Below are 12,809 nucleotides of genomic sequence, written 5' to 3'. Positions count from 1 at the left end.
CAATGTCATGGATAAAAAAGGAAAAAAGATCAAATGACAAACAACAGTAAACAAGAAGCGTGTTTCGTTAACAACAACTTTAATCAAATACGAGATCTTCAACAGTGGTATACGACTTTTGCCTTTATTTAGATAACAACAATTCTGAAAAACTGCGCTAAATATAAAAATAATTTGCAATGAGACAACTCTCTACGTGAGACCAAGTGACACAGAAATGAAGAACTATAAGTCATTGTATGTCCGTCAACAATCAGCAAAGCTAACGACTTAGGCAATGTGCAAGTTTACTCTTATGATTCATCATTTCATATACAGTAAACATATTAGTCTTAGATGCATGATTTTTTTTATTAGTTGTTAGTGGCTTTGAACTAGCTGTCAGATAACTCAGAGTACTCTCCGATCTGTTCATTGTGTCTTTTTGTGTCGGGATGTATAAGTACCCGGCCACGTCCACTTATATTTTTGTCCATCTGATGAGTTTAGCCTTTTTCAACTGATTTTTATAGTTCGTTCTTATGTTGTACTGTTATACCACTGTCCCAGGTTAGGGGGAGGGTTGGGATCCCGCTAACATGTTTAACCCCGCCACATTATTTATGTATGTGCCTGTCCCAAGTCAGGAGCATTTATATTCAGTGGTTGTCGTTTTTTTATGTGTTACATATTTGTTTTTCGTTCATTTTTTTACATAAATAAGGCCGTTAGTTTTCTCGTTTGAATTGTTTTACATTGTCATATCGGGGCCTTTTATAGCTGACTATGCGATATGGGCTTTGCTCATTGTTGAAGGCCGTACGGTGACCTATAGTTGTTAATGTCTGTGTCATTTTGGTCTTTTGTGGTTAGTTGTCTCATTGGCAATCATACCACATCTTCTTTTTTACATAGTAAAGCAATAAACAATAAATATATCAATGATATTTATTCTCCACATAACATCGATGACTACTTGGCTGGTAATACCCTCGGACGTGCATATATCCCAGTTAAAGATACAACATATAAGAAAACAATCTGCTTCATGATACAATCCTAAATATGGACTTCGATAAACGATTCAAAACTAGAATCTATGACTCTCGTGTTGATTATAATTTTTAAACGGCATATATCACAGCAGTTTCATACCCTCTGATCAGTCGTTTGTCTTTTATAGATCTCACTAAAATCGTTACGTTTGTGCATGTTTACACTAACACTATACGAACGTCAATGTCAGGCGTGTGCTCCGTACTCAAATACTAATGCAACATAGTCATAAAGATGAACAAATGAGATCGACCCGACACATGTTTTACAGTCACTATCACCAATTTGTTAACCGATAAAAAGACACACCATACGGTGACCTATAGTTGTTAATTTCTGTGTCTTGTGGAGAGTTGTCTCATTCTAAATCGTACCACATCTTCTTTTTCACATCTAATTGTTTTTGTAAAGACATATCTAATTTGTTGTGTTGTTGTAATTTTACATATAATTGCTACGTTGCATTGCGTATTTAGCAATGAATGTACGATATTGATATCATGTCAAATCTTTTTGTATCGTTTTAATGTGTAATGAAAGCCGTATATTGACACCAAGATGTCGTGGTTTTCTTTTTTTTTTGGGGGGGGGGGGGGGACGAGTTTCTTGTGTCGTTCATTGTATCTTGTATTTGCATTAGCTATCTTAATTTAAATATCGTGCAAGACTTCAACTATAATTTTGGATTTGGATTTTAAGATCGAGTTCATACGCATGTGATATAAACCTTGAGTACATCCATGTTGAGATGAAATTATAGCACCGTAGTTTATAATGAGCACTCTACCGGAAGACATGTCGCTCCATACGGATGCATTAGTCAGAGCCTAATACTATATATATATATACGAATGAAAAAATAAAACAATAAATTATTGCTTATTTAAGGTAAAACATAACTGTATGCATGACTATTGATACTGTATTCAGTTTATTTTAAGGAGTCCCCAAAGTGAAATTTCGATTGGTAATAAACTTTGATGTAAATGTAATTTATTTAATTTTAGATCAAAAACCAAAATGTTTTGCTGAATTTATCTTCCATATAAAGCATTATCCTATACTTAATAAATCTTTTTACTACACCATCTAAAAGAGAAAAACCTCAAAAAATATTTCGGTGAAGTGGATCACCACAATTAATTAAAGGAACTATATATGAGTTAAGCAAAGTTTCAGAATAAAATCCTGCTGAAAATATTAAATCAAAGGTATAGTTACAGATTTAACAATAACAGGACAACTTGTTTTTAATATTTCATTTAATATGAGATCAGGACTGTGATCATTACCTCAACATATCAAACAGTACATACATTGTGTTTTTGTACGACATAACAATAATTGAGTCTTCCTATTTGCACCAGTAATCTTGGGGAAAAAAGATTGTCCTATGTTAAGAATTGTCTCTCTGTACGCACATGTCTTTCGTGCCCTTTTTTTTTTTATCAATGTTGATGATACATACTATCTGGATATATTTACCAGTTATAACAGGTAAGCCTTATCGAAACAATACGACACATGTAAGTTTACTTTAATGGTATATACATGTACACACATGGTCCATAATAAATACTCAGACTACCTGTAAGCTGAAGCAAGAAACAAAAAGAAAGAAGAGATAACATAACATAAGCAAAATGAAACAGAAAGACACACGTCAGTTTTCTTTGCAATTTATTCTAGCATGTTACAACACAAATACAGCTTAAAACTATTATTATCCGTACTGAAAAGAATTTTTTTCTCCATTTGAAGACCCCAATGTTGTAACTCGTATTGAATCCGTTTAGATGATTTCTCCCCACTTGGACAAAAAGATGGTATAAGCCATGTCGAAGTGTTATGATTGAATATACAAAATTCAAGAAAACACCTAATAGATATCGTTTCTTTGACTCTAGTTCTGGATTTAAATTTCTCTTGACGCTCAAACCTCCACATTTGAAGGTCAAGGATGTATGAATACACGAATACGTTAGGAGATAACTGACTTAGAGAATTAACCATATGAATTATTAATGCAGGTAGTTGATAAAGTTATAAAGCAAGATATATTACATCTGCATATCGTTTACATATGTAAAATTCTTATCTATCTCTCACACATGTATCGCAACAACGATGTGCAAGGACGATCATTCCATTTGTACGAACGATTTTTCGCTATGTCTGCACAATTCTCATTTCCTTTATTATTATTAGGCTCTTTATTACTCCAGTTCGTGAAATCTACAGTTGTCTTATCATAAATCCATTGCCAAGTTCCTTCTTGATCAATATCATTTGCACCAATCCACATGATAACTATGTTGTTATCTGAAAAATTACATAATATGGACATTTCGAATACTGCTCTACAATGATTCATATACTAAAAAACTGTCAAGTATTATAACAAGAACTGTGTGTTCAACTAGTTTGTATATAAATCTGTGTTGTTTTTATAGCGAGAATCTTAGTTCCGAGTACACAGTTATTTCTTAGTAAATTTCTTTTAGACAATAAATGAAAATTAAAAAAATCCCACCTGCGCCTTTTCAATTATATTTTTGCAGTGTGTTGTACCACTTTTGGGACAATTTTTCTAAATTATAGAAAACGTCATCAGCTCTAACTCTAAAATCTTTTGACATCTTCAAAGTGCTAATTTTAACCTTTTTCAGCTGGACCAAATCAATTCTTTACTTTAAAATTCAAGACCCAATTGGTTTTTTTTTCAGTGTCATTTCACCCCCTACTTTGTATACATGTACACATATGGTCCATAAAAATTACTTAGACTACCTGTAAGCAGAAGAAAGGAGAAATTTTATGGACCATATGTGTACATGTATATACCATTAAAGAAAACTTACATGTGTCGTATTGTTTCGATAAGGCCTACCTGTTAAAAATTAATGAATTTGGAAGAGGTATAAAAAAAAATTTGGCATGTAACACACTGTCCTAATTAAAGACTATATTCGTAGACAACTAAAATCAATGAACGATAACTATGTACTCGGATCATTTGTCGTCAGCTAAGCACACGACCTTCAAAAATGAGCAAAGATAAGACTATTAAGTAACAGTTAAAGACTGGAATTACAAACTGTTAACTCATTGAAAAGAGTAACCTAACAGCCTCATTAACACAAAACGGATCAAGTGAAAATTTATTTCCTGACTTAATAAAGGCATTTTCGAAGAAATAATCTCGAATAAACTCACCAATCATTACAGATTGCAGCCATTGATTTTCCGATTCGTCCTCTATTTTAATCAAGAAAGAACCCCTTCTCTTGCAATCCGCCTGAATAGATAGTTAAATAATTATAGTTGTGCCCTTTCTTAATCTATATTCCAATTTTTTTGCGAATATACCTAAAATAATGATCCAAATTCAGTCATCATATGTTTGATGAACATACAATTGAGAATGGAAATGGGGAATGTGCCAAAGAGACAACAACACGACCATAGAAACGAATATATAAGCATGTTCAAGAACTGAGTTTCGTTATTGATGTTGGAGTTATACAACATTTCGCTATGTCAAATATTAAAATCATGACATATTCCATAATCGAAGGTTTCCGTAGAGGCAATATACCATTATGTCATTTTTAATATTCTACATCATAGTAAACTTCGGACTATTGAATATTAAACAACCAATTAAATTAGCTGTAAGTCATTCAGAATTTTAAAATAATTATGAAATATTGTATTAATGGATTTCTGTTTCTTTCTTGATGAGATATTGGTAACTTTAGTGCTTCTGCTTCCCCCACAAAATGAGAAATGACATCCCATAAATTAAATTTCAAATGATTTTATTACTGCCTTGTTTGAATTTTCTAAATTTGCAAGCAGCGATGGGGTAATCGAATATGTAATGGTAATTAAGTGTAATGCATTACAATTTTCCATGTAATTGAATGTGATGTGTAATTAAGCATTTTTTAAATTACATGTAATTGTTATTTAAATAATTACAATGAAAAAAGCATGTAATGATCAATAACTTTTGTATTACATTTCAATTACATACCAGTACTTTTATGCTGTTAATGATAGGAAATTGTCGTGTAAAATTTAAATATTATTTATATGACATAAAGAAATGTTTCCTTAATAGTCTTATAACTTTAAAAATGCGAGAATCATATATTGGTGTTGTTCGGTTTTTAAGAAAGATCTTTATCTGAATAGATTGAAAACATGTATATAGTATATATATATATACCACCAAAACATGTATGTATGGTTAAACAAATGTGTAAATCTCTCTTTAGACAGTTCATTTAGAATTTTAAATCAATGTACACAATAATTTTGTCAAATTAGTATCCACAAAAGGATTATAGAAATAAAAGTTATCAGCTGTAAAACAAAACAGCAATTAATCAGATTAAAATGTGTAGTAACAGCCTAGGGACATGCCACTATTACATGTATTGTATCTAATATTTTGACATTATACATAGACGTATTTACACTTGTATGTACAAATTTGTCCGCCATTACGTAAAACCATACAGGTTCCCTTAAACTTTGACATTATAATTGAAAACATTTGACGTAATAATTAAAAAATGATTGTTGCTTGACGTCAAAAAGGTTATTCGGAGTAGATTTAAAGTCATTCGGAGGGAAAATACAGCTGAATACCAAAATTGTAAATAGGTTTATTGCTTGTCCTAAAAATTATTTTTAATCTTGTAACAATCATATTTTTGAATAATTGTAAAGTAAACAAACATGGAAAATTTTGATATTTAATCCATTTATATTATGTTTAATTAAATGGCTTCATTTCTGAGTTGTGAAAATATCCCTTAACGTATTTGCAAGTTTATAGGAACATATTCCTTCTTCTATCAACACATCTTATGATTGAGATGAACCTGCCACATCAACTCCTGCCGAAACAAAGTGTTCGGACCAGAGAGATGCAGACTAAATGACAAAACCTTAAAAAAAATCTAATAATGACCAAATGCAATGCTAAAACTATGCTGTAAGTTTTGATGAATATTTTACACATGCTATTTATACATGATATATATTGCTTAAAAAGAAAAAAATGTAATATGTAATTTAATCAATTACCTTAGTAAAGTAATTGTAATTTAATTAATTACATTTCAAAAACTGTGTAATGTGTAATTAGTGTAATTGACCTTTTTTGCAATGTAATGTGTAATTTAATTGATTATATTCCAATGTATCTGACCACAAGTCTGTTTGCAAGTGCTGTTATCGGCCTATTGATTAGTCAGCAATTAAAACAAATGTCCCTGTCCTAAGTCAGGAGCCTTGAGTTCAGTGGATATCGTTGGTTCATGGCTGCCATATTTGTTTTTCCTAAATAGGTTTGACATTGCAAATTTCAAAAAACTTCGTAAGATAATATAAAGCTGGTTCATCTATTTTATTAACTGTCATACTGTGCTTGATATTCATATGACGAAGACGTAATCTTTTAAGCTGTTTAATTGAGGTCTGTATCTGGCTTGTCTGTATCTGGTAGTAGTCCTTTTTTAATTAATGTGTCATAGGCATTTCGTTTAGTTTATTTTGTTAACAATCTGACATCAGACTCTCACTTCTTTTAAACTGAGTTTTACTGTGCGTATTGTTGTGTGTTTAATTTTTTTTCTACATTGTTCGGCTGTTATCTGCTCTTTGGTCGGGTTGTTGATTCTTTGACACATTCCGTATTTCCCTTCTCAATTGTATTATCTACCATATGTTACTTACGTTAGAATCGTTCCACGTCTTTTGGTCAGGTCCGATGTAATAACAGTGGCTACCGAAATTTATCCATCCTTTCTCACATGACATTTCTGGAAAAAATACGTAATAGGTATATATATATATATATATATATATATATAAATATGAGCCAAAATATTTGTCAACATGATTTAATCACAACATTTTCGTATAATTACATCTTATATCAGTTCGTCTAAATAACAGTCCAACAATGTTAGATCTGTACATTTGCGAAAGCATTTGTTTTGTTCTTCCCTGACCGGGATTCGGATTCATTCTACGATGATATAGTGGCACCAAATAGCTTTGAAGCGCTAGACCACTCGATCATCTAGGCTTTACTACAGTATAGCTTTTGGTTTTATCTTTTATCGTTAGTTTTATTCTAGCGTCGTAACACAGTACATGTGATATAAGGCATGAAGATGGAAATTTTACTTCAGATCAGCTTTGTTCATCTATTGTAGATAATTTTACAAATAAATGTAGGATGTAGTCACAAAATTTTTGTATTATAAGTACGTCTGAACCAATGACAACTATATGACAAATTTAATGTATCTGATCACAAATGATAGTGTTACAAGGCTGATATATACACATACATATAATGTCAGTGACCGCCAAGGGAAGTTGGAGGAAAAAAGTTTCTTTCAGGTTAATTTCATGTAGATGGGATATGGTGTTCAGACTTTGTAGGTTATAAAAATGTGTAAGGGGAGATGTGGTTATATCTTACATTGTTAAATTGTACGATACTTCCTTTTGAGCTAAAATTTCAAAAAATCAATGAGACCTTTTAAATCGAAGGATCTGAATATAGAAATATGGTTACTAGTATCCCTTAGTCTTTTTCTGACCGGCAGTAAACCCTGGCTGTGCGGGATGTATAAGTCACTTTCCTCAGATATTGGTCGTTACATATGATGTCAAGTGTAGATAGAGTGCCAGGCACTCTGCACGTTAAGAAACCTTTCAATACATCTTTGAGGTTCCGTTTGTGAAAGGTTGAAAAGAACAAAGTTCAGTATACATCCATTTTCCAGTGGATTTCTATACTTTCTGTCACTCACACCGGTTAACTATCTATTACAGTCTTTATCTCTTACTTAATTGTTAAAGTGTTCTTGTTCTCGTCCAGATTGTGCCTCACAACAACCAATCAGTCGTTATAATTGTGTTTCTACCAGGTGAAAACTTGGGTATAAACTGACCTTTCGTTAAAAATCACTAACAATGTACCAGCGTCAGTCCATTAGGTTATTGAATTTTTTTCTGAAATGCTTCTATTTTTTGCTTTGATATTTTGTATATAGTATATAATCAGGGAATACGTATATAGTTTGAAATATGGTTTGGTCGAGTTACACTTGTCAAAGTTTTGGTCCTACGAAAATTATTATTACTTGGGATTCTTACTTTTTGATATATTGGATTTTACTCTTCTGTCTACTGAAAGTCATATTAAAATAAGTTACAGATCAAGTCTGAAATTCATTCTGGTTTGGCAAAATTTTCGGCTTCAGAAGGTTAATGTACAAAACAATAAAATATGAGTGAATGATAGAATATGCAAACGTAAGAGAATACTCATGGACAATACTTAAGATACAAAGCACGTTGGTTGTTGTTATTCAACATGGCAATAATTTGACAGCCAAGACAAAGAATTGACGCGATCGCCAAAACTCTAAATACCTTACCACAAACAAACATAGATTTCCACTCTCCTGTTTGGCGACAGACAGCAAAAGGTGTTCCAATTATTTGTGTCCTATTCGTACATTTATACTTCATGCCGTGCCCTAAATCTCTGGAAAGTCCAAATGGTTCGTTCAGTTCAGCATTTACGACAATTGGTCTCCCGGTACAATCTTTGAATACATAACAAAGTTTAATTATTATATGTAATTCACCAGGATAAGATATGGGTTCAGATTGCTTAAATTTTGTTTAACACCCTTATCAAAAACTTTTAATTTCCCATTCGCGATTACGAAATATATAACAGAATTCATATTTCTATGCACAATAAAATATTTCAGTACCATGGGGAAATTTAAATAATTAGTTGAGCATCTACTGTATAATGTTTGGTTATATTGAATGATAATGTGACATTTCTATTAATAGTTAATTCGATTTTCGAGCGAATCAGAATTAAAAAAAACTTTTGATTTTTAATCAGGTATAAATACGTGATGTCTCTCTTTGCTACTTACATGCAATTTCACAAGTAAATCCATCTCCTTTAAAAGCACATTTGTATCCCTCTCTACAGTTATGTCTTGCACATTTGCCAACTGGCGCCTAAAAGACATATAAATTCTTCAGAAAAATCAAAAAAATCACAGACTATGAATGCGATGCAATAGTACAAGCCTTATCAAAATGTTTTGATAAGTTAAATATGAGTCATAAAATTCTGTAACTGTTTCTTTGTGAGATACTTCAAATCGATTGACACTTTTTAGTTAAAGGGTCTACTCGACTTTATTTTTTGTGTTGAATGAGAAAACATTGACCGTATACCTAAATAATCGTAAATAGTTTAACAAATTGATTGACTAAAAATGTACATTTTGTAACATTTCCACTTTTAGAATCGGTCGTCATTTTGACGACATTAGAGTTGGCCAAATATCTTTAAAATTACAGGGAACCTTATTAACGCCGTGTGTACTCGTAAATACTTCTATTTTAAAAGGTGAGCAATAGTCTTTTGTTCTCAGAAATATTACACACAAAACCACCAGTCAAGCGTTGTCTATAACTGAAAAATGATTGAAAACATAAGGTTGAATGTGTTCAACAAATGCTGTTAATCAATGTTAGAAACTAAATAGTCTTTAAAGGTATACAAAAATCAGGGTAAACAATAAAAACTAAAGGGAATCACATGCAAATATTTCAAATGCTGGTGTGTTGACACGGTTAATATTTCCAGATGTGCATGTATCAGCGGATGTGAAGATAAACCAAGTGAAATGTCACCGTCGGGAATAGAATCCGATCGGTTATTCTTCATAAAATAAACTTTTGTGGTATGTGAAAATCTAAGACATTGAAAATAAACTCATAGATACAAGGATTGAATTTGATATTTACGCCAGACATGCGTTTCGTCTACAAAGAATCATCAGTGACGCTCGAATAAAAAAAAAATTAAAAGGCCAAATAGAGTACGAAGTTGAAGGGCATAGAGGACCGAAATTCCTAAAAATTTGCCAAATACAGCTACGGTATTCCTATTCCTGAGGTAGAAAAGCCTTAGTTTTCTCAAAAATTCAAAGTTTTTTTCAACAGTTAATATATAATTATGAACTTATCAATGATAACTGAAAGCAAGTCGTTTGTAAACTGAAACACAGACACTCGTATCGGTCAATCAATTCGTGATGGTGACCGTAAAACGGCTGTAGTATTGGTTTCAGGATGTCGGTAGGATATCTCTGTTAATTAATTCCGTATACTGTGATCATGCACTAGCGTAACGAATAAATTGTATGATTTACCCATATGGGAGTATATCACTGCTGAGAAAAAAGTGATTTATATTAATAGCACAAAACACTTCTTTTGATCAAACAAAAAAAATGGGATCTCTTTTGCTCTTGTCTTGGCAACTAGATGATTTACAAGCACTGTTTTTCTTAGAGATATTTTAACGACGATTAAGGTTTTAAAGATGTATAACGCTGATGGAATTTAAAAAAATAATTCATGGAAGTGCATAGATTTGTTGATAATTTACAAATAGCTTGGGCCATGATATTCAACATGTTAAAATTTTATCCTGAGCGTAGGCGAGGGATGAAATTAACGAATATCACGGTCCAAGCCATGTGTAAATTTAAAAACAAATCTATGGCTTTCATGCATTATTTCAATTCAAATAGGCCATAGACGGTCATTCAAAAACTGAGACGATGGTAGGTATACCGTGTCTGTGGCTATTCTTTTTTACTCCCTGTTAGATAAATCTCATTCAATCTAACAAATAGGTTGGTTGCATGAATTATTTCGTAAATAACCAAATAACCGATAGAAAAAATGTTTTAATTCCTTTAAATTTAAAATCCAACATTGCCATTTTTGATTTTCCTGTTTTTCTCGTAAGGTACTGTCAAATCCAAATTTGACATTTCGTAACGAAGGAGCCGACCTGTTGACTTGCTGAAACCAAAACATATGCAAATAATGTAATAGAATCGAAAATAAAGATAAAACCTACCTCAAAAATCGATTTTGATAAAATACTATATGAATTTCGATGGTTCACGTAATGGAAAAACCTTCCTTTTTAGCGTTTTCGTTTGTACGACGTCATTTTTTGAAATGATTAAATGCATCAGAGGCAGTAATGGACTTTCGCGGATTTTTAATTTATTAAGATTCTGTTGATTTCTCAAAGCCATTTTGCATTAATTCTTTTTGTTATGCATCCTTATTAAAATATAAGTTCTGTAGTGGGTTTTTTCAACTGCAATTTTAAAACAATAAAATTGGCGTAGCGGAATAGTTTCCAATACATGTGGATTTACGTGGCGGTATATTGTAACATCTTTTATTTTGTATATGTCTGAGTCTGCGCTACGTATATATATATCGAGAACTTTATCACGGTGTTGTTTACAAACCGAAAGAATCACGTCATATTAGATTACTTTATGATGACCAACTAATTATATCAAATATTATCACAACTGTAATATGTATTTATATTATAACGGTATGACTATGAGATAAGTTAAAACTATTAAGGTAGCACAATACAAAGATTTTTCATCCCCAATCAGACACCTTTAAACTCATGTAATTCCACTCATCTTTCTTTAAATTTTATAAATGAGGTACCAAAAGAAAGAAGAATGATTATTCTTTCAAATTGTGATAATTTCATTATGACATAATTATTGCATAGTTAATTGTTATGTAATAAGTTGCCATATTGTGATATCCATACTTGAATGAATTTAGCTTCTTTGTTATTCATAGCATCCCAAAATATTTTATAGATTCTTGACCTCCAAAACTGTGTCTCAGATTTTTCCTATTGCATTTCATTCCCTCAAAAATCTTCAATGAAGTTTGCAACATCAATTCATAAGAGACCACTAAATTCAATTGGGTATAAAATTTGTTCTATTGAAGTTTTTGGAAATCTGAGACACAGTTTTGTAGGTCAAGCTGTGTTGTAGAAGAATTTATAAACTATTTTGGGATTCGATGAAGAACAAAGACGCTAAATTCATTCAAGTGTGGACATCACAATATAGCAACTAATTACATAACAATTAATTATGTAATAATAATGTCATAATGAAATTATCACAATTTGAAAGATTAATCTTTCTTCTTTCTTTTGGTACCCCATTTATAAAATATAAAGAAGGATGAAATGAATTACATCAGTTTAAAGTTGCCTGATTGGGAGTGAAAAAATCTTTGTATTGTGCTACCTTAAATAAGCAGTTAAACCATTTACCTTTGACCATGAAGATATGTTCGACGAAAAACATCCATGTTCTTGAACAAGTTCCACTTCCGGGTTTATATTTCCATTTATATCACATATTTTCCAGTCACGCCTGTAACTAACTTTAGAACAAGTCGACGTTTTCATACATTCTTTGAGACAAGTTAGAAAACTAACTTTCAGTAATCTACGAAGTGCAGCGTGGTGATAACATTGTCCATAAGTTATCTCCCCTGGTGTTAGGATTTGCGGATTTTGACATTTAATATCATTAGCGTCACAAACATCATCCAATGACCAAGAACATATTAACATCACATTTTGTAAAAGTAAAAATGACGTCACTCCCTTCATTTCTCTGAGTGCTTTTTTTTAATCTAAACAGAAATAATTTAATTTTGGATGTAACGCGTCTTCTGATTGGCTGACGTTATTTTGTTATGAGCCCATAGACATAAGTTAGTCATGTGACTGTGACGTCATCAACGTTTTTTCATGGTTTTCTACGGGTTAAAATGAAATTTAG

At 31.7% G+C, this 12,809-nt stretch overlaps 1 protein-coding gene across 1 annotated transcript; it reads right to left on the bottom strand.

Moving 5' to 3' along the window:
- Window positions 1–2,631: 2,631 nt before the first annotated feature.
- LOC139494834 (perlucin-like protein) lies at window positions 2,632–9,184 on the bottom strand. The gene is made up of 5 exons (XM_071283001.1): window positions 9,027–9,184; window positions 8,508–8,678; window positions 6,787–6,872; window positions 4,252–4,333; window positions 2,632–3,357 (listed from the first exon to the last, which is right to left on the bottom strand). Exons 2-5 carry the CDS (start codon window positions 8,599–8,601, stop codon window positions 3,134–3,136), a joined length of 486 nt encoding a protein of 161 aa, XP_071139102.1. The 5' UTR covers window positions 8,602–8,678; window positions 9,027–9,184; the 3' UTR covers window positions 2,632–3,133.
- Between the last annotated feature and the right edge of the window lie 3,625 nt (window positions 9,185–12,809).

Source organism: Mytilus edulis, chromosome 11 (genome assembly GCF_963676685.1).
Source record: "Mytilus edulis chromosome 11, xbMytEdul2.2, whole genome shotgun sequence".
Lineage (NCBI taxonomy): Eukaryota > Metazoa > Mollusca > Bivalvia > Mytilida > Mytilidae > Mytilus > Mytilus edulis.
This window is presented reverse-complemented; position numbering and strand designations above follow the sequence as displayed.